We start from the raw sequence: 23,679 nt of genomic DNA, 5'->3' as shown, positions 1-23,679 counted from the left end.
AAGAACTTGGCTAAGGATGACCTAGATCTGAGGTAACATCCAAGTGTCAGCTTAAAGATGCTATACAGAGGATTTCCCTAATTAGCACCGCACTGTGAAATTAGTTGTGATGGCAAAAGCTGTGAAAGCGAGAGAGAGAGAGAGAGAGAGAGCGAGAGAGGGCATTACATTATAGCAGTGATTTTGCTTTGTTTTTCCATTGGGTCTACTTTGACTGTTCCCAAGTTTCCCTGTACATAAATACTGTAGCTTAGAGTAGACTGGTTACCAAAAATAATTTGGAAACAATATGACAAAGATGTGATAAAAGATAAAAGACTTTAAAGTTAGTTTTTAATATCGCACTTTTAGTCTGTGCCAAATGTTTTAAAACAGATCATCTGGCAATATTAACTGAAATAAAAATGTAGTATAGAGTTCATTGAAAATTCTTAATCGCTTGTTATTTTCCACATTTCTTTTCCCTCCAGAACTATGATAATGTTTATTCAAATTTCAAATCAGTTTTCAAGGACTAGGTTCACTGAAAAAAATACTATGAAACTGATTATTGTGATTTCCAGTCAGAAAGTATAAAGAGCACACGTGTTTTTCTAGACTTACAATATTATTGTTGCCTTATAATTCTGCTTTTCCTCATTTTCTGTCATATATTTTACAACAGTCACCTTGAAGGGAAGGAAAAAAACAGATTTCTTGCCTTTACTATCATCTAATACAAAAGAGTGTCTAATAAATTATTATAATTATAAAAAAAATAAATACTCTGTAGTTTACATACAGTTCTGGTCAAACGTTTTGCGGTCAGGAAATACAATGTGTGTGAAAATAAGTCGAAATCAGAAATGATTTATGATCATTTGTGATAAATGTTTCTATTAACCATTAATGGTGGTTTATGGGATGAAAAAACATGTTTATTTATTACTTTAGTTTTTCAACAAGACACTTATAGGATTAGTGAGAATACAAAAACGACGCTGATTCCTTATTAATTTAACATTAATTTCACATGATGCTTTTGTTTAGGAGCTAGTAGAATCCTGGGGTTCACTCTTGCACTGTGTACTGGTACTGCAGAAGGATGTGCTAGTGCTTTGACAAGTTGCTACTCTTCTTCCACTGACCACACATGTATGGAGGAAAGTAGCCGACGAATCAAAATCAAGCCACTCTTTTTTTTTTTTTGTGAAGTGTTAATTTTTTCATGTCTCACCAACATCTCCATACGAGATAAAAGAGGGATTTGAGGAGACGGAAGCAGTGACTGTTTTAATGGGGACACATTGATCAGGCTTCCTGGGCTGCTTCCAGCTTCTGTTTTGTTAACTGTGTGATCATTGTGCTGCTGCTCACTGATCCGATTATTGACTGAAATTTTGTATTTACCCAGATTCTGTGCTAACAATGGCACATCAGGTGAAAGCACACACCAGCTCTGAATAGTAAAACATCAAATATCAAAATATTGCTGTGTTTTTTAGAAGTCAGGTCCCTCAAGTATATACCAGTCTAAATGATGCACCTTTCACAGACTCAATAACGAATACAGATGGTCACAAATAGCTCCAGTCACCAATGGTTACAGCTATAATTGTGACCACCTTCGGTTCTGAAAGACACCAGAAATTCTGCTTTATTATCAAAACAAATGTTAGCATAGGGTTTCTTTAACCACACACACACACACACACACACACACACACACACACACACACACACACACACACACACACACACTATTGGTCCACTGCGGCTTGTGTGTGATTTTTTTGAAAAACTGCCAGATGGGCAACTATAGCTGTGTCGCTTTATTATTGCTGACTTGTCTCAGCTGATTTGGACATTAAAGTTTTGTTGCCATTTGATTGATCGTGCAGTTGCAATAGCAAAACAATATTCAGGACATTAATCAGCCAGTAACAATCACAGGTCACGCTCCGTACGTTAATATGAGAACCCCCTCCTCCCCCATTAAAACCATATTTAAAGACACACTTGCCTTCTGTCTGTTCTTGGCACTAATGAAGCTCTGAAGAGTGTGGACTCTGAAGCTGTGATTGACTTACCACCCACTCTCTGCTCTCTATAACCAGCTCAAGGACGCTTCCAATTAGCATCTGGACTGGTAGCTCGAGTCTCTAGGCCTTTCGTGCTGGAGAGAAGCCATTTGATTGGGTACCTCAGGTTGCCAGTACATCATGAACGCACTGACTGGTTGAAGAAAAGGCTCAGTGCATTTTAATCTTCTGTATCCATTCTCCTTTCTGTCTTTTTTTGCAACTGTCATGTCTATGCTCTCTGTCTGTGAGCTAGCAAAGCTTTTAAACAAAGTTAGATTAGTTTCCCCATTCAAATATAATTCATGAATATTAAAACACGAGGAACGGAGATATGTGTACAGTGCGTTTTTGGAAAAACAATCACACGCTGATAGTTGTCAACGTGACTGACATTTATATTCAGGTTTGTTATTCACGGTGCACACCTCATGTCCTCTAACTCAACTGATAAGGAGCTGCTCAGTATCCACCAGTATAACCTCACTATGCTGCTCTTATCCTAGACAACCTTGATGATTCAATAGCACTTTTTGAACCTGTCTTTCCGTCATTCTACTATTGTCTTTTAGTGGAGGATAACACAAAGCAGCCAGGTCTTTAAGGAAAACGTCTGTGGAGACACCCTTGGAGTGACATTGATGGTTATTTTCTCAAGAGGAGTGGCAGCTCATCCTGAACACTTTTCTTCTTTGAGTTACAGGGATATAATGAAGTCTGACATTTTTCACAGAGACACACTTTACAGTATAATGTATAAGCAAAAGTTCAGCAAAGTCAAAGAAGTAACTTGATGCACCCTCCGTCACCCAATCTCAGGTCGGGGTCGTGCTGCACTACTCGTCTTTGTCAACCATGCTGTGGCTCGGGGTGACGGCGAGGAACATTTATAAACAGGTGACCAAGAAGCCTCCACAGAGTCAAGACAGTGACCCGCCTCCGCGCCCTAAACAGCCCCTGTTGAGGTAAGCACAGATGTCCTCGCAACCCTTCCCAACCCTGAATGCCGCTCAACAGAAAGTTCATAAACATTTGTGCGCACATATGTGTTTGTGTGTGTGTGTGTGTGTGTGGTACTTTTCTTTGGTCTTTTTTGATTGCTTCATGTGTGCCTTTAGAGGCCAAGGACGGTTCACTGCGCAGTTATTTGCTTTCTTATTTCATTTTTTTGTATATACACAACTTGACCGAGGCTGAGATATACTGTCATAGTAGGTTTATGCATTCACATTTTGATGAAAGAAGTCTTCAGATGAGTAAAAATACAAATACAGCGATGATCGATATACTCAGTTATAAGGGTCCTGCCCCAGACCCCTGGGTCTTATATTGTGTTGTCTATTTTATGTGTGGCGCACTATACAATGATTAGCACTGTTGATTTGGTTTCTACTCATCTTTTTGTATGGAGTTTTTCCCTGTGCCCTCATAGGTTTCCTCCAGGTGGTCCAGTTTCCTCCCACTGACTAAAAACACAACTATTGGCTTGACTGATGATTCTAAAGGGCCATGGATGTAAGGCCGATAAAGGGCTTAAACTATATAGAGTAAAACGCTGTATCAATGCGTGGTTAAATGTGGCTTGTAATCTAAAGCTCTTTGACTGATCAGCAAGGCTGGAAAAGCACTTCATAAATAGATTTATATTTACTCCCAATATTGTGTGACTTTGAGGATTTCGCACATTAGCTTTCACAGTTGTTAGAACAACAAAGTCACACCATAACATAAACTTGCTAACAGATGGAGGCAGTGGTAGACCAGGACTTTCACTTCGGAGTGAGAAGTAGTTTTTCACAAACAGTTTTTTTTTCCACTGGCTTTATAGGTGGAAGAAAACCTTTTGCCAGTTTCCCATTGTCAGCAGTACAGTGATTTGTAAGAAACTATGGATAAGTACCTTCATGCACCTACTAAAGCTAACAGCTAACAATATGTGGCATATTTCTGATAAGCTAACTTTGCAGAGTTAGCAACATAGCATCCTCTATACCAGCGGTCCCCAACCTCCGGGCCTGTCTGTGAATCGTTCGGTACCGGGCCGTGAGAGTTGAGGCTCAGGTGTGAAATTTATGGTTTTCAGGGTTTTTATCGTTTTTTTATCATTATTGTTTTTAATCGGTTTTATCATTAACTCAGTTTCTCTGGGTCTTTCCCCGTGTGTTATGAATAAATCTTCCTTTTTTTGTTACCGGTACTGGTTTTATCCACGACACCTTAAAGGCCGGTCCGTGAAAATATTGTCGGACATAAAGTGTCAGTGGCGCAAAAATGGTTGGAGACCGCTGCTTCATACCCTTTGAGTTGGTGGGATAATGACTATTGCTAGCTTGACATGGACACAGAATAAAATTCTTAGTGGCTTTTAAATAGCTAAATATGTGTTTGTCAGATTACTCAGCCATTCCCTTGGGCACGTGTGAGCTACGTGGACTTTACTGTGGAGTAAACTTTTGCATTTTTGTGTCTCACACTAGTTTAGGCTCAGGTGTTTCAAAGGGGAGAAACTGTCATGCAAGTGTTGCATAATTTATATGAAAATAAAACCCCAGTTGGTTTGCATTATTCAACATCAACAGCGAGATGGCTATCAAGACTTTCTGTTGATACACTTTGCATCACCTTATTGATTTCTCCCACATGTCTTGGGTGTTGAATAGTAAGGAGTGACTTTATGTGAAAACTGATAAACCACTGATTAGAGAACTTTAAATTCCTTGTAATCAGCCAATTTCCTGAAGAGAGACCACTTAAAATGGATAGAGGTTGTTGTTAGGGGTGACATTCAAGGTTAATATGAATATGTAGTATACCGTCAGTCATCAGCAGCTCTCAGTAGGGCATTTCCTGAATTTCCCCACTGAGCTTGTCTGGCTAATCAACTTGCCTGATATTTTCAGGACATTAAGAAACAGCCTCGCTGAACTATAGCAGACTGACCAGAAAGTGTTTTGATCTGTTTGCTAGAATCATTGCAGTCACCGCCGCAGTCTTGTAATCTCTAGCCCAGAAACACTGGTGAATATCTAAGTGTATTTGTAATGTACTTTATTAATTGTAAAAACACAAACATAAGGATTGTGACATAATTCAAATAAACATTGAAAAAAGAAATTGACCTGTAACACTGCCTGTTATACTTCTTCATAATATTTATGTATATCGGGAATCACGGACAGTATGAACAACTGTGACAAACAAAACGCAGGCAGTGTTACAGGTTAATCAATGGAGTTTCACCTAAGAGGCAAGGGTTTGGTTCCTATGTGAAGACAAGAGTCAGCATTGACTTGATTTGTTTAAAGCACCTGCAGCTCCCTTGTGTCGTCCTCGGGATTCCCACGGGGATATTGAGTTCTTGTTTGCCACACACCTAGGGGTCATTTTTGACCCGAGGACAACACAATGGTTAAGGTGATACAGAAACAGCTGCTTTCTGTTATAAGTTATAACATTATTGGCAAGTTGTTTAAATACTTAATTTTGAAATAACCATTCATACTTAAAATACTTTGTTAAAGTAGTTTTATTGGATTAAAAACTACTATGTCAGCCGCTCCAAATGGCAGACACGAGAACGCAGCATTGACTAAACTGAGGTCTGACAACATCGACAATTTGATAGCTGCAGTTCAGAATCTATGTAAATCAACACAACACAAACCTTTGTTAGCTGTTCATTAATAGGCATTTCAAAATAACCTGAGACATCATGTTTTGCCTTTTTATAGATTTTTTTATAGATTAGTGAAAACACAGTGTACTTTCGGTTATTTTGTGTGAGCTTTCCTTCCACACTTAAAGGTTTAGTAAGTAGGAGGGAGTGCAGGTGAATGTGAGGAGGAGAAGGAAGGACGGAGAAGTAATTGACTAAAGCCCTTCACCATAGCATCACCTCCAGTGCTTTTACTAATTACCGCAGTCACCCAGGAGGCCACTGAGCCAGAAGCTTTATCAAAAATCTAAATGTATTTAGCTTTTTAACCCTTTAACTCCTCTTCACTTAGACACGCGCACATCAGATTAAATTTCTCCTATTTGTGTTGTTTTTTTTCCCCCTACTTCTTCGTTTTATTACTTTACTGCTTACGCCTAACATTTGGCACATTTAAGAGGATCATTTTTTGGACCCATGCGGCGCTCCTCCTCTGCGGTGAGAAGGTGCTGTGTGAGCTCTTCAGCACATTGCAACCGTGCTGCAGAAGCTGCTGGAGCTTCAATGAGAAATCCTGTTAGAGGAAGGTTTCAGAGCAGCAACAGAGAGGCAAACAGGGGGCAGACCGTAGCAAATGTATGTTTGTCATTTAATCTGTCATTTTCTTAAAGCCCGCTGGGAAATTTCAGTTGCATGAATTTTCTTGAACTTTTCAGAATATTTTGCAGGAGATACAGCAGACGACCCCAAACTAGAAAATGATTTGAACATGTGGAGCTGCACTGGATATGAACCCTGCTGCAACACCTTACGTGCTTTTAGAATCGCTGTCTGTGGGGTGGTTTAAAAGGATTATTATGACGAATATAGCACTCTCATGGGCATTTATTGCCCATACCACCCGAAACTAATATCTGGAAAATTTATAAAGGGGCAGATTCATATGTCTGACATTATTAAAATTCGAATCTCTCAATAACGTATTCCTGACGAGTCGCTGAAAGTCTGAGGATACGGACGCCACTAAGATAAGGATCCCCTCAACCTATAAGCAGCACTTTCCTTGCAAAGCAAATCCTCAGACACCTGCGTGATTCAGGGGTTTAATATGGAATGTTCTGGAGGCTCTCCCATCATGCACTGCTTGTGAATGAGATAATTTGTCTGGGGGCAGACGGGGGGATTGTGTGGCACAGCAGTCAAGTTGATCCACAGTGATTGACTGTAATGCTCCCCGTCAGACAGGCTCATGCAATGAGACTTAGCAGCTGGAGACAAATCAATTTCTCTCCCCTCCCAACAACCCACCTATTTCTCCTCATCTACCTCTTTTCCCGTCTTTCCACTCTTGACAGCATCTGATGGCATATCCAGCCGACCATTACACCGACCCCTGTCAAAAATCTGCCACACCATGTTGGACCGCACACCTTAAACGCCTCTGTTTTTGCTATTAACTAACACCGATCCAGAGTGATGAGTGCTGATCTTTCCTCTAAAACTTAACAGAGGATTCACTATAGAATCTCCATCAAATATCTGACAATTATTGATAAAAACTTCTTATACCAGCCGTCGGTGTCAGTGATATCAAAAAGAAAACTCACATGACAAGTGCAGTCATGTAAGTGTAAAATAACACTACATGTATGGCAGGAAACAAGGGAGAAATCTAAGGTAATGTATTATGTAATGTATTGTAATACTCATTTAAATCTTTTTACAGTAGTTAAAATTTATTCATATTAATTTAGATGGACAAACAATTAAAATATAACCAGCACATGAGATGCTGCAGTGTGTTTTAAAGGGAAAAGGTCACCCATCAAGTCCCTAAATAACCCAAATAAATAGATAAACCAAAACAACTTTAATCTACTGTCTGTGTGTCATGTATAATTATCAGTTACAGTAATTTATGGTACCAAGAAGGCGTTAGTTATATTTTAGTGGGTACTTTGCTGAGAGGTCATGTTCTATATCTACTTGGGAAGCATCCATAGACCTAAAAATATCTCTGCTGCAAATAGCCTACAGTGAAACTCTAAAACTGAAACTGTGTGGAAAACTAGACATGACAGAAAACTATTTGTGACTTTAGAAAGGAAAATGTCCCAGCAATTATGATGGTGCTCAATACTCGACCCGAGGAAAACCACCGGGTAACAAATTAAGCGACTGTAGCCTTTGGCAGCTCACCTCTCTCAAATAGAGAAAAGAATACGATGCTCTTTGCAATTATATCATCCATGTGTTTTGATTAGTGACATGAAATATAATTTACAAAATCTTACAATATTTGCAAAGTGTTGTAAAGTGTATATGTGCAAAACTGTTGTTTTGGAGACACACACATGGATCCTGCTGCTGTATGATGCTGCAGGTGATTAATGAACTGTTTAAAGAGCACTTTCACTCGCTGGGCCCACGTCCTCATTTGAGGTTTGATAGCGTTTTAGTAGATAAAGGTGAAGGGCTTGGATATGAATTAAGCTGCAGTTTGGGGAAGGCCTCGAAGGGGCCTGGCGGCAGCTCCCGGGCCTGGCAGATCCCCGTGTATTAAATAGAAGTGAAGAAGTTAAAGAATTGAAAAGGGAAGGGAGGGTGGGGCAGGTAAACGAGAACTACGGCTTGTAGAACTGGGGGGACATATATAGATGAGAACCGGAAGGAGCGTGTTTGGAGGCGTGGTCCCGCTCCTGAAATTCTGATACTTTAACTCCAACAAAAAGTGATTCTTTGCCTTCATAAATATGAAGCAATAATTTTGAATAAACTGCAACTGAAATAAAATCAAATGTTTGTTTATTCAAATAATTAATCATTAAGGAAAGTATGATTGGTATAAAGTGTATACCAGTCAAGTTTATTTTTGTTTTTGACAAGATTTTGACCAGAATTTGATCAAATTCAGCATTTGGGGCATAATTATTTTGAATGAGAAGACTACCACACATTTTTAATAGATGTGAAGTTTCAGAGCAAAGTGAATCCGGCTACACTTAACCTACATAAAGTTGTGTTGTGATTTTTGGAGAAGTCTCTGCGTGTGCTTCTTTTAGGCTTTGAACAAAGTGATTTGCAGACTTTGTTCTGTCCTCTGTTAGTTTTATGATTAAGGGGGGATTTTAAGGCTTCCTCTTATTTGTGACAGTGTCTCAAAGCTGTTGTCACATGATAAAAGTAGCAAAAAATGTATCAGAAAATAAAATGGTATATGGAAGAACATCTTTCTTTGAAAAAGACTACTTGAAATTAACATAGACTGTTCAGAGTTTTTGCTTGAGTGTTATCTAAGGCGCTTGGAAATAAAAGCATCTGGACGTGATAGGGTGGGGCTAGGTTTCACAATGAGCTCACCCGAAACCTTGGCTAATTGTGACCTACACTCGTTTTCACACCTTGGCTCATGTGATTAAGTAGAGGATCATTAGGGGTCCTTTTGTCCCTCTTGGGGGGTTACTCCCACTGGGTTTAAATCTGGGGCTCTCCACCATTTGACCCTAGAACTGAAGAAGCTTCTCGGATGAGAGGTGAAATGTGTTCAAGCAACTTAAAGAAGTCCAGACGCTTTTCTTTCCAAGCTCTTTAGACTACAATGGCCTGGATGACTGAGAACCTTGAGTGTTATTTTGTGAGTTGTTTTTATTCTGTTTGCGATCCTTATGCTAAGCTGTGGTAGCTGGCACAGCTTTCTTTTGGCTGTGGCATCAATCTTTGCATAAATCTGTGCATTTAACTCTTGGCAAGTAAGCTAATGAGTATATTTCCCAAAGTGTTGAACTGTCACTTCATTCAGCTTACTTTGCCCATTAAAGAGAATTCAGACCTGCAGGACTGTGGTTAATGCCAAATTTATGCCTTAATGTTCCATCCTCCAGCTTTACTCCAAAGCCCTTGCCCTCTGCTGGAGCTGAATATGACCATCAGTTGTCCCCAGCTGTGCTATGTATATCCTGGACAGGGTCCAGAGAAAGGACAGTGCACAGTCATAAAAACAGAAGATAGTGCATAAGCATAGGAACAAAAAGAGGAGTTGCTGTAGCTACTGACTAAAAGGCACTTTAGGGTCTATTTATATCAGATGATTGCTGTTCCTAAACTCACTCAAAAGCACAAGACTGCATACACAGTTTTGTTTGAGTTTGAAGGCTTTTTTAAAAAAGTAGATTGGCCAACAAAGAGGATGAGTGCATTCAAGGGGGGCAGGATTTTATGTGCATATTCATATTAGAATGGGTGCATTAGCAAGAATTTTAATGCGGTAGACCTTTTCGAATAAAAACGAGGCAGCAAGTAGAATGAAATATATCTCACGCTCTCGATACAGTTTCTGCATGTTCTGTACATGTGCTTCACTTGGGACCATGTCTTAAGGAAACACATGCTGGCTTTCCTAGAAGGGATAAAAGGGGAATGAGGGTTATAAAGTGCTGGGTGCTTTAACATCTACTAGCTCTTCTCATTTATGCTTATCTAGCTGACGGGTGTGTAAATGGCTTTCTGCTGGAGCAGGGTCCCCCGGGAGAACCGTTCCACTCACACAGACAGTGACAGGCCAGTAATGCTCCCCCCGAAAACCCCCTGTCTTTGCCTCACCTCCAGCCACCCCTCACCGACCAGCCCAGACAAACATCTTGATTGTAATTGAATTTTCAGAACGGCTGCTGTGTGACGGAGTAACGATTGGAAGGGAGAGCGACAGAGAGAGAGAGAGAGCCACAGTAAGAAGGGGTGGAAGGGAGGAAACTGAGGATGAAGACGGAGGAAGATGGAGTGGTGGAAAGGTTAGAGTAATGACAGAGGCTAAGATTGAACAGGAAGGAAGAGGAAATAGCATACTGTTGTATAGCATGACAGTGGAGGGAAAGCCAAGGACAGGAAGCTGCTGGGGGATTAGCTTTGTTTCTGCGCCGAAGTCTTGACGGATCGTAATATACTGTTGCAATGCAAGTTTCATGGTTCACATACCTGCCGTGCGCATGCATAAGTGTAGCTGACATGTGAAAGATCAAGGAGAGGGGAAAAAAAGCACCGAATAATCTGCGGTTAACATTAGAATATCATCCTTGAGAACATTTAATCCGACACAAAGTAAACAGAATTAAACATGGTAATACCTAGGGGCATAATGCACTGTTGTTAAGATCATACTTTATTAGTTCCGCTTCACATCTTTCTCCCATTGATATTATTGTTTGTTTGGGTTTTTTTTTCTCCAGCTAGCCTTATATAGTCTTGATTTAATTGGATAAACTGCCATTACATCAGCTATGTTGGCAAGTGAGGTCAGAGCTAATTCACTTAAAACACGTGTTAAAATTAAAGGTAGTTCTGCTAAATTTCTTGGTGGCTTACAACATAACACGAATGCTGTATTTCTGGGGTTGTTGCTATGAAAGCGAAAATAACTGACACTTAGCTGTATAACTCTGTGCTTCATTGTTGTGTAGTGTTTTTTTCATTTTGTCTATTAAGTGACCTGCCCTCTTTATGATAATGAAAGCTGAAGTCGAGCATACAATCCGTTTTCTGTATGTCTGATAAGCCAGTTTTGATAAGTCCGCCATCCCTTTCCTATTAAATCCGCACTCTCTTTCCATATTCGGTGCTCTGATGAATAGCAGATGCCCTAAATGAGCACTGACAAGTTTATCGCCGGGAAAACAGATTTGTTTATATAGGAAAATTTACACTTTGATTTGTGGCAAAGAAAACAAATTGTAGGTGGCGATTCCTCCCATGGAGTGTGTTCACAGGCACACCGACAAGTTCCAATCACACATCATTGATCTTTGTTCATTCATTTATTTTAAAACACTCATAAAGCTGCATTCACCAGTGGCTCCATACTGTAGTGGTTAACACATTTGTCCCAAAACAGAAAAGCTTTCCCAAGAGAGACAAATTCTCACGTGGTGTTTAAAAGAAAAAAAAAAGCTGCCAAATCAAATGTGTGTGTCCATCTGCTGTGGTAACCAGTCCATTCACAGCACAAGTCAGCATCTTTCATCTGTCACCTTCTTTGACAGCTTTTTTAATCTTCCTGAAGTCTTATTTTGACAGTGTCTTTTTATAATCCACATGTGTGACACAGGATTTGTAAATGTCTTTCCACTTCCAACTTTGATATTCTTGCCCTACTGACCCTGTCTCACTCTCTCTTTTTACCCCCCCCCCCCCCCCATTACCCTCAAAGATTTTATCTAGTCAGCGGTGGAGTGCCCCTCATCATCTGCGGGGTCACGGCAGCTGTCAATATAGACAACTATGGCAGCAGGGAGCAAGCGCTGTAGTAAGTCCTAGATTTGCTTCTTCCTGAGTCAGTCTGAGATGATGTTTCACATTGTTATGCAAATAAAGAGTTTTTTTATGTTTTACTCCCAAAAATTAAATTTGATTTAATCTTCTTTAAACGCTGTTAGACGGGTGTATACATAGACACAAGCGTATGCTCCCTTTGGTGGATGTGTATTTCATTTAGTTACTCTCTTCTCAGTAAACACATAAAGATGATGTGACTTTATGAAGGTAACCATTTGATTACAAACAGAAAGTAAACTTTGAATTGTTCCATATTTCTTATGGTATTAAAGTGCAGTGGTGTGTTTGTGTGTGTTGCAGCTGCTGGATGGCGTGGGAGCCCAGTCTGGGAGCATTCTTTGGCCCCGTAGCTTTCATCGTCCTGGTCACGTGCATCTATTTCCTCTGCACATTCATCCAGCTACGGCGACACCCTGAAAAGAAGTACGAGCTCAAGCAACTGACGGAGGAGCAGCAGAGGCTGGCTGCTGTCGATGTGCCGACACACTGCCACCAGGGAGCCGAGCCCGGAGCCCTGGCTCCACCGCCCAGCGGGAGCCACTGCCCCGCCGGCTGCCCTGGCATTCCCATCAACCCCGCGCTGCTGGCCAACGAGCACTCCTTCAAGGCTCAGTTAAGAACAGCGGCCTTCACCCTATTCCTCTTCCTGGCAACCTGGACTTTTGGGGCACTAGCTGTGTCACAGGGCCACTTCCTGGACATGATCTTCAGCTGCCTTTATGGTGCCTTCTCCGTCACCCTCGGCCTCTTCGTCCTCATCCATCACTGTGCCAAGCGGGACGATGTTTGGCATTGCTGGTGTTCCTGCTGTCCTGGACGAAGCGCCGACGCCTCCTCTGGTGCCCCCGCGCCCGCTCAAACGCGGCCCAAAGTCAACGTGAACGGAGATACCCCCGGGCACGGCCACGGCCACAGCCACTGCCACCATGACTCACCTTGTCAGGCTAAAGCTCTAAGCTGTGGCCATGGCAGCTTAGCTCACTGTAAACACGCTGCCCTTCCTTCCTCACAAAATCACATGACGTGTCTAGCGCCAGTGACGCCGTGCTGTGCCGCACTGCACAGCCAGCAGCTTATGGAAGAAGAGCCCGCGGCCACGCATGTGCTGCTGCACGCTGACCCGGAGGGTTACCGGCCGGGGATCCAGTTGCACCCCTGCCTAAAGAGCAGTGCCAGGACTAAAGGCCGACATCTCAGCCGCAGGGATGGGGCCGGTGCTTGTGGAGCGGGGAGTGAGAGGGAGTACGCCTATCACATCCCCTCTAGTGTGGATGGAGGCAGCGTGCACAGCTTACACACTGACAGCCCCCACAGCACACACGAGCGCCACGCCCACATCTGTCCACACCTGGCCCACGAAGGCCACCATGACGTGCATCACACATGCCACGCTGCTGCAGAGTCCCTGGCATGCCATAATCCCTGCCACAGGCACATCTGCTGTGCCAAGGCAGACCTTTTCCCTTCTCTGTGCCCGGCAGAAGCAGGAGACACGGGCGTCTTCCTGTGCGGCTGCGGCAAAGTGGCTGAGGAGGACCCCGTGGCAACACATCACCATTTGGAAATGCACGCCCCGCGCAGACAATCTTACCCTCAGAACCCGCCCAATCAGAACGGGATTCTAAAGGGGAGCCTGCATGAGGGTCTCCTCTACACGTCAGACAGCACAGGAAATATACGCACTGGACCCTGGAAGAATGAAACTACTGTGTAGTGTGGGAAGACTGAGAAGAGGGGATGCAGGCAGCATTCCTGCTTCCCCTTCTAGGATAATAAAAAAACAAAGAATTGTATAACATTTTAAAACATCACAATCAGCGTGGGATATTTTTTTATTTTAATGTCCTCTTGATTTTATGTGTGCTGTTTTACTGTACAGAATTCCATTTGAACGCTCTCCTTCAGGGGGCATCCACTGACAGAAACCGAATTTCTTCCATCACAATGAATTTGTGAAAACGTGTGTCGCATGGCGCCTTCAGATGTAATCGAAGGTGTCGCCACTGTTCCATATTACTACAGATCTATCTCTCTCTATATATACAAGAAAATGAATGGTTGTACGTATGAATTTGTGTGTGTTAACGCTCAAAGGCAACACGCTGCAAGATATTTTTTACACTTTGAAACACGTCAAATAGTCTCTGATGACAGTGAACCTCCAGTACTTAAAAGAACTTCTTGGCATCCATGTTTTAGACAACTAAACCAGCAGTTTTAGACTTCATGGGTATTTTTGCCATTCGGTCAAGCAACTGTGAATATCTACTAGAGTTTTCTAAAAAAAAGAAATATATATAAATATATATAAAGATACTGTTGCTTACAAGAGATGTGTGGATGCCAGTTAAGTTGTGAAAATTCAAAGCAACAGAAAAAGAGAAGTGAAATTAAACATCCTCTTATCCAGGTCAGTATTGATCGTGCTGTCTATATGATGTCTTCACTGTTGTGTTTCTTTTTCTTTTCTGTTCTGGAGAGAATAACGGCACATCAGCAGCAACAGCATTGTGTGTAGAAAGTTACTGTCAGTGAGTCATTGGATCCATTGTGCCATAAAGAGCCAGGTCCTCACAGCAAAGTTCATTGCCAAACCGGTGTGCTGGTTTTTATTCCATTCAGCTCAGTTTGCACACGCTTCATGTGACGGTATCACATCAGCTTATGTTTCTCTGTACAATCAATCTAGAAAAAAAAAAAACAGCAACAACAATAACAGCAAGCTGCATCAACATAACTTTGGGAAACCAGCCCAGCGTCCTGCAATTTTCCCTCCTATTAAAATGCTAATAAAATATTTCAGACTCACCCGACATTGGCCGAAGCCAAAAAAATGATACATGGCAGGCACCAGAGCAAATTCGGCCCTGTTGTGTTTTATAAATTTATAATTTGCCTTATAAAAGCTCCAACGCATGCATGCTTATATGTAGCTGTGTTTTAATGGTGTAAATGAATGCCTTTCCACAGACATATCATTTGACTCGACCCAATGCAGCTTGCCATGTGTCCTTTTTTGAAGCACTTGTGGATTATTTCACTTCTCAACAGTACTATTTGGCTCTTGTGACCTTCATGTTGCATCACTTTAAAAAGGACCCATTATGCTCATTTACAGCTTCATAGTTTTTTTTTTAATCTTCAATCTTAGAGTCATCTTTGCAAGATTCATAGTTTAAATGAATCCTTCTTTATCTTATACCAGGCTTTAGTGCAGTTATTTCTGGGCAACTGCTTTAGCCCAGAACACCCAGTTTTCTCCTGATTGGTTGCCCTTCAGAAACAGCACATGTGTGGCCAAAAGTAACAGCCAAAGCTGATACCCCCCTCACTGAATCAAACAGAGTCGACACTAGAAAAAAAACATTTAGAGAGGTTTCAAGATTGCTTTTGACATTGTAACAATATATGTATTACAGAAAATAAGATAAAGCATAAGCTATCCCTTTATTCTTACATTTATTCAGGAGTCCAGTCAGTAAAATCATATGTCCTGCTTTGGTGACAGCTTTTGTCAGGACTGCTAACAGATGAAATGTGGATCATTTCTTTTTTTGTTTTTTTTAAACCGTGAAGGTCACACTCTCTTTGAAGAATTGCCTCTCGAAAGAGAAGCCAAAAGAGTCTCCGTGTTGATTTAGAAGCGCTTGTTTGTTTTATGAATGATAGTATTTAATACAATGCTCCAGACAAAACAAATCATACATTTCATCAGACCAGCCAACACTTCATAAAAAAAACAACATCCAAAGCATAATCTCACAGCAAAGCCCACTCTCGCGAAACCACCTCAGCATGCGCACCACCTCTCTATCCATCTCGTGCACTTTTTGTCGGTGTATATAGAATTGGTTTCTGATGAATTATTTTTTATGAGATTTAAGATATTTAAGAATAAAATAAGTCTATGTAAAAGAAAGTTGTATGGGAAAAAACTGACCTCTCAGTGTTATAATGCTCAGTATCTGAGTTTAGAAATGTCCTTTTTGTTTTCAAATGCCTTTTTTTTCTGTCGACTTCATAAAGTATGCAGACTCGCCGTGTGTTGTGAGACTTATCCTGTCATATCAGAAATAGAAATGCACTACCCATTATAACGTTTGGCCTGCCAGAATAGTATTTGTCACTTACGGTGTCGTTATAATAGAAGTGCTTGTTCAGACAGACCTGAATTAAGGAAAGAAATTCAGAGAAAGAAAGCAAAATATTAATGTGACAGTCCTTCTGGTTGAATGGCAAGGCTTTGAACAGTAAAGGAAGGCAATGGTAGACATCAAAGATGATGCATGAACCTCATAGCTTTGCACAGGGCCATTGGAGTTATTGCCAGGGACTGGGACAAAATGGGATGTTATGGGTTCAGCTTATGGGTTATAAAACATTGGCCCACAATTGATCATACAATACAAGCTCCTTTGAGCCACCTTGGATGCTAGCAGCCAGCGGCCCTGGCTTTATAGTTATTGGAAAGGGATTTGTAACAGTATCACAACGAAATCATCCCACATTAAACCGAGAGAACATCGGTCTAGGTTAATTGCTGTACAACATGTGCATTTGCTGGTGGTGTGTCTTAGGAGCAGCCCGAGCTTTTCAGTGTCTGTGAGACGGTGTGTTTGGTATCACAGGCCGCCATAGGCCACCTTCTCTGTCGCCATCAGTAACAGATGTACTGCCCCAAACAAGCTAGCTGGCTTCGTTTCGGCTCACCAGGCGCCTGCTGGAATATTCACCTGTGGTACTGTGACAAAACCTAAAGCCAGTTTTCAATTTTTTCTACATTGACACAGATTCCAATAAATGTATTTTTTCACCATGCAACGGACGAGCGCGTCTTTGGCTTTGTGTTTGTGTGCCTGCCACCTGTGTGTATGTGTGTGAAAGTGCATTTAACATATGTGAATATGAATCCAAGTGATCGCAAAAGCCTGTTTTTTCCCTCTTCTTCTTCTTCTTCTTCTTCTTCATAATTCTCTTTTATAACTTCTGCCAGCGTGATGAAAATTGAGATGTCTTTTGGACTCACCATGGGGGAGGAATCAAGTGATAACAGGCTTGACTGCTGTTCCTGCTGCTGCTGCTGCTGTGCGAGTGTGTGTGGTGCATGCCCAGACTTTTGTCCACATACATGCACAGGCATCTGCACGTGCACATATCTTGCAGGAAATGAGACACTGTGTCTTCTGCGCATCACAAACGGCACCCTGATTTGACAGGCCGTGAAACGCCTGAGCACATTTAATATGCAGCTGGATTTTTTTTTCTTTCCCAAGGCCACACAGCTCTCTCTTCAGCCTCACAACCATCAGATTATTCGTGTGACTGAAAGCCATGTGAAATATCAAACCCCCAATCTCCTTCTCTGTTGGCTGTGAGGACCCAGGCTTAACATGAGTACTGCAGGGTGTTATGAAAGGTGAGTAATGGATGTCTCGAGCCTCTATCTTTTAAAGAAACCAAATTATTTTGTGTGCTGCAGTGCCAAATGAGTAGCTGCCATCCTTGTATATGACGCTTGCCCGTGTCTTTGAATAAATAAGTGTGTGTGTGTTTTTTTAAGTGCTCAACAAAGAGTCAATAAAGCACATGGATGATTCACCGTGAGGCTTGAAGACTGAAGGCCGTGGTAGGTGAGGCCATGGTGGTTTGGCAAAGGGAGAAATTGGCCCAGGGAGGCAGCTGTTTCATTAAAAATTAATCTGATTTTAGCAACACAGATGTGTGTTTATGATACAATTAACAGTGTTTTAATTTCCTGTTGTAATAGATAGGCCTATAAGTAGGAGTATTAGCCAAAGAAGAAGAGCAGGAGATGTGAAGAGAAATGCTTATGTGCCCCTGCAAAGAAATACGCTTCATGTATGGTACGGAAACCATACATGCAGTACAATTAGATTTTACTGAGGGGCTTGTATCATGATGCAAGAACTGTACATATGAACAGGGGCATGATTTGTGAGTCTCTTTGTAAGCCTGTCTCTTAACACGTGTCAAAATTGCTGTTATCTTTCGCTATCTCTCATGTAGATCTAACAACATATGGCACGTAAACAATGTTCCTCTGGTGTATAGAGACTTATAGAGACTTACTTTGTCTTACTTAATCAAGAATGTCTTTGATTTCTCTCAGACCATGTTATACCGTTTATATGCCTTTGGCTTCCTCCCTTACTCCCCACACGTTTAGTAGCTCTACCCCCCCTCCTCCTCCTCCTCTTGTCTTGTCGGACAAGACTTGTGATAGAAGGCTGTGATCGTCATGCTAATGTTGTCCTTGGCTTAAATAACATGCTAGAGATTCGCGGGGTGGGGAGAGCGAGAGGGAGCAGCAGAGTGAAGGCGGGGTGGTGAGGAGGGGGCGGTGGATGGAGGGGAAAGCAGGACGGATAGTTTGAGGCTTATCAGAAGAAAGACACGGCGAGGGAGGTGGAGAGATCAAAGGGGAAGAAAAGACAGAAAGAGGTGGGCAAAACTTCTTATTAGATATCATCACTTGGTTTCTTGGAAGCTACATTTCTAATGGGTGTCCGTGAAATTTGTGTGTGTGTATGTGAGAGTGCATCTCAGGCTTGCTGCAGTGGAAGGTAATTTACTCCAGTGCCAACGTCACGCCCACTGGTTTTACACATGCAAATCCGTTCATCTATCTGAACGAATATCTATAAACATCTATAAACACTGTAATGTAGCCTATAAAGGTGGAGCTCCTCAGAATACAGCGAGTCCTGATGATATCACACTGATGTCACTATTTAAAATATGCACTTTTTATGAAAAGTCTGAACTATTACTGATGAAATCAATGTTTATAGTGAACCTCACCTATTCCAGAGAATAATTTATGCAAAGCCTCCAGGTTGCATTAGTGGTAAATACATCATATGGCAAGAAGATGCTGAATCTGCTCCTGATGTTTCTGGGAATGTTGTAAGATCTGAGGGTGACATTTCAGATAATGACAGAAAAGAATGTTGTTCCAATAATTTAATAATTTACTAAATACACTCATTGCCCACTTTGTTTGGTAAACGAGTTTGGTAAACCTTGCTAGTAAACCTTGTTTTGCCTTCAGAACTGTCCTAATCAGTTCTGAGGCATCACACAGTTTCAGTAACAATACTCAGGTGTGGTGTTAAAACAATGCTCGGTTGGTACTAGGGGCCCAAAGTATGCCAGGAAAATATCCCCATACACCAATAAAACACCAACAACAGTTTTAACTGCTGAAACAAGGCAGGATGGATCCGAGTTGTTATGCCAAGTTTTGACATAGCCATCCAAATGTCACAGCAGAAATTGAGGCTCAGGCAACATTTTTCCTGTCTTCTGTTGTAGACTTCCCCGTTCTTAGTTGACAGGAGTGGCACATGTGGTCTTCTGCCCAACTGCTTGAAGGTTTGGGTTTGGTGTCTTCAGAGATGCTCTTCTGCATACTTTGGTTGTGATGAGTCTTTATTTGAGTTACTGTTTCCTTTAGCTAATCTACTCTGACCTCTAGCATCAACGTGGTCCAAAGAACTGCTGCTCACATTTCAGACATTCTGTAAAAAAAAGACAAGGCTGTGTTAAAATCCCTGTAGATTACAATTTGTGAAATACAAACACGCCACATTCGAACTCTCTTAAGTCCCCTCGCTTCTCCATTCTGATGCTCTGTTTGAACTTTGGTAGCTTGTCTTGAACATGTCTACATGCTTAAACAATCCTGTTTTCCTGCTATGTGAGCTATGTATTAGCTCTTTGCCTTAACAAGCAGTTGAACAGGTACACCTAACAAGGTGGCCAGTGACTGTGTGAATCATTTTGTTAACGTTTACCTCCATTAAATTGCTGCTTATTCTATGCCTATGTATTTTTACTCTTTACTGTTTTCTTACTGTAGACGGTCTGTTTTACAATATTTTTTATGCATTCTGTAGAGAATCTTTATACTGGGCTTTTTCATATTGGAGAAAGAGAGGACAGAAATCACAGGTCTATATAAGAAATGAATGATCAACCAATCACATTTAACCCTTTATTGTGCTGTTAATGTCATACTGTCTTACTGGGACACCTAAAGAAATGTACCATCACTAATGTGTGTTTTCGCTACTTCTAGGAATTACTAGTTCTTATCATGCTATCACCAATGTCACCTATGATTTGCTCATATCAGCAAAAATGAAAAACAAAAAAAACATAGAAGCTTAACACAGACTGTCTGATTATCACTTTGTATGTGTTTAAGGATTCATCATGGTCCTGATGGATCCTATCTGTCTCATTTGTTTGTCCTCAATAACAGCAGCTGTGCTCTTTGCAAGCACAGATTGTTTGATTTCATCTCTTTACGTCTCTCTGGGTTGATGATTGCTTAATTTTTACTCTGTGCATACAAGAGCACAGTTTCAATGTGATAAGAATACTCTGGACTTACAGGAGAAAGGCTAGCAGATATCTTAAGAACAAGCCGAAGCTCTGCATGAATGCAGCCACTTGGACATAAAGACAACTTTAGAACTAAAGGAGCACTGAGGCCTTTACAAAGTGCAATATTACATTTCTTTCATTGTTACTTGAGAAAACTGGTAAAGTTAGCCTCAGTCTCGCTATCGTGTAACTTTTTTTTCCATACGTGTTTTTTTTCTATTCTTTTTGAGACAGAAATTTCAATTACTTTGTTTCTATTCATGAAAGCAGGCCAGACTCACATTCACTGTTTATGTAGCTTTATTTCTGTCTCCACCATTCCTCTTTAACAAAAACCCAAAACAATACAAAACAGGCTAAAAAGCAACACTGTTGAACTGAGCACAACAAATGACCACCTGCCTAATATTATGTTGGTCTCCTTTTACTGTAGGTAAAAGGTAGGAGGTACGTGTCAAAGTAACATTCAATTCCATTTTATTTTTATGGTGCCAAATGGTAACAACTTAATTGCCTCAAGGCACTTTATATATGTAAGGTGAAGACCCTATAATAACACAAAGAAAACAGAAAACCCCAACAATCATATGATCCCCTATGAACAAGTGATTTGGAGACAGTGGGAAGGAAAAACTCCCTTTTAACAGGAAGAAATCTCCAGCAAAATCAGGCTCAGGAAGGGGCAGACATCTGACGTGAACATTTGGGTTTAGGGGATTAACACAGGACCCAGAGATGACTAATAACTGATAATTAAATGGCATCCACATAGATGGCAGGACCCAAAGTTTCAGAACATTGCACAAAGCATCACACTGCGTCCACTGGCTTGCCCTCTTCCTATAGTGCATCCTGCTGGTACCAGGTGTTCTCCAGATAAGCAATGCACTTTCACATGGCCATCCACGTGATGTAAAAGAAAGCATGATTCATCAGGCCTGGCCACCTTCTTCCTCTGCTGTGTGGTCCAGTTCTTCTGCTCATGTGCTCATTGTTGGCACTTTTGGCAGTGGACAGGAGTCAGAGTGGGCATTCTGACTGGTCTGCAGCCCCATGCACAACAAACTGTGATGCACTGTGTATTCTGACAGCTTTCTGTCAAAACCAGCATGAACTTTTTTTTTGTCAATTTAACCTGCATCTGTTGGACATGACCACAGGCCAGCCTTTGCTCACCCCCATGCATCAGTGCGCTTTTGCGTTTGTCAAACTCGCTCAAAATCCTCATGCCCATTTTTCCTGCTTGTAACACATCAACTTTGGGGACAAAATGTTCACTTGCTCCCTAATATATCCCACCCACTAATAGGTGCCAGGATGAAGGATAATCAGTGTTATTCATTTGTCTTTCAGTAATAATGTATTTATTACTTAATCCCAAGGTTATATAATATATAAAGGTTAATGTTGGTGCTCCAAGTGTGCATATAGTGACATGTACGCATGTTAAGCATTGCTGCTGTGTCATCTTCCATTATTCCCTTGGAAGAACCAGCCTGCTACACTTACACAGACTTGTACTGTAGTTGTTTGCCTGGCGGGCACAGGATATGATGTGTGATAATGCAGTGCATAGGGCCTCCAAACATAGGAAAACAAAAACAGCTCTATTGGTTTACTTGCTTGTCATAGCTGTGTTTTGCCTCAGCATATGTCTCCCTATACAGAGGATGCCTTCCAGCCAATAGCTATCGCTCAGCTTCCCCAAAAAGACCTCTGAAGACTTACATCCCCCTCTAAGTACATAAAAGTAATGAACAAAAACCCCAACCTATTTTACTGAGCTCAACCCCATTCTGCTATTTCACAGTGGCTTACTGTCAACACATCCACACCTGAATTTCAGTCTGTGATGTGACACTATGAGCTAGCTTCTTGTGCTAAAAAGAAAGAAAGAAAAGAATAGAAGAAAGGACTTTGACATCTCGGTGAGTGACATGTCTGAATATTCCCTTTAACTTGTTTTCTCGACACAAGTATTGGCCCCTGCTGCGCTGCTGAATTTCTTTATGCATCAAATCCTTTGTTGGAATTGTGATGTGTGCCATCACAATGCCTAAGTCAGGTAAGTGTGAATATTACTGCGCTCTCTAACTCAAAGCTGCACTCTGGCTTTGGAGGGAGCCAAAAGCTGCCAATCTGTGTTGTTCTATGTATTTGACAACCCTCCCCCGTATCTCCCCTCCCACCCCCGCAGTCTCTCCTTGTTATTTATAGCTTCCTCTAATGATGACGCAACGCAGCACAACTGCAAGGGAGCAAAGCATCATGTGACGGTTTTAATGCAACAATCCGGTGGATTATGAGGCCTAAGAGGCTGCTGTTGCAGTATGTAACATCAAGGCTCGTACAACAGCCAGGCAGACAGGGAGGGAGGACTAGAACCAGCCAGCACCCTGCCCTCCCCTCCCCTCCAGCCAGCCCCTTCCTTCTCCCTTCTTTAGTGGAGAGAGAGGACAGGACAGCTGGGGACGGCATGGTGGGCCAAGGACCAGTGAGGATGGAGAGAGAGGATTGCAACAAGTAGATTATGCTACAGTAGGTGTTCGTTCTGGGTCTGTTAAATCCCACACAGCTGCCAATAACCAGTGTTCACTGCCGCTATAGGTCAAAAGGGATTTTTGATCCTGTAAACTTGACAAACTTTTCAAAGAGAACGGAAACTGCAATGGAAAATACACAGTACAATGTTATGTACCCACCCGTCTTCTCTTTTTTTTAATTAAAATGTAAAGAGAAGTTGATTTAAATGAAAGAAAATACATATGGTTATATTTTCTGTTGTTACATGTTTAAATGTGGCTACTTTCTTGCCACAAAGTAACAAATAAATATAAATTGGTGGCATCTTAATATAGTGGTGGGCAGCAGGTTATTACTGTTAGTACTGTGGATTTCATATTGGCTTTTGGTCCTTAAATAATTATATTAATTTAAACAATTTATAAGTAATTACAATAATCAGATGAGAAATAAAAAAGGGATTTTATTTTTTGTTCTTTTTCTGTTTTATGTGATTATTATTATATTTGATTATTATTTTGTTATTATTTATTATTTTATCATTTAATTCTTTTTATTATTTGATTTTTACTTCATTTGTTTTTAAATTAATACAGTGTTTTTGTTTTCTCTTTCATTTCATAAATTAAAAAAAATGCTGTTAATTTGTTGGTGGTTGATTGTTGGTTTTAACAAAAAAACTTTTTCAAACACAACTCAGGGTGA

General features: G+C 41.1%; 1 protein-coding gene across 1 annotated transcript in view; it reads left to right on the top strand.

Annotated features, from left to right (window-relative positions):
• The window catches only part of adgra1b (adhesion G protein-coupled receptor A1b), a 182,464-nt gene extending 165,611 nt beyond the window's left edge, over positions 1-16,853 (top strand). The window contains exons 17-19 of the mRNA XM_005735107.2: positions 2,880-3,025; positions 11,915-12,010; positions 12,340-16,853. Coding sequence (XP_005735164.1) covers positions 2,880-3,025; positions 11,915-12,010; positions 12,340-13,753 — 1,656 coding nt within the window. The 3' untranslated portion in view covers positions 13,754-16,853. The remainder of the gene's footprint in view (positions 1-2,879; positions 3,026-11,914; positions 12,011-12,339) is intronic.
• The last annotated feature ends 6,826 nt before the right edge of the window (positions 16,854-23,679 follow it).

The sequence above is a fragment of the Pundamilia nyererei genome, unplaced genomic scaffold (genome assembly GCF_000239375.1).
Source record: "Pundamilia nyererei isolate P.nyererei 1_Seehausen unplaced genomic scaffold, PunNye1.0 scaffold00062, whole genome shotgun sequence".
NCBI lineage: Eukaryota > Metazoa > Chordata > Actinopteri > Cichliformes > Cichlidae > Pundamilia > Pundamilia nyererei.
The sequence above is the reverse complement of the archived record's forward strand: the minus strand, read 5'-3'. Positions and strand labels throughout refer to the sequence as shown.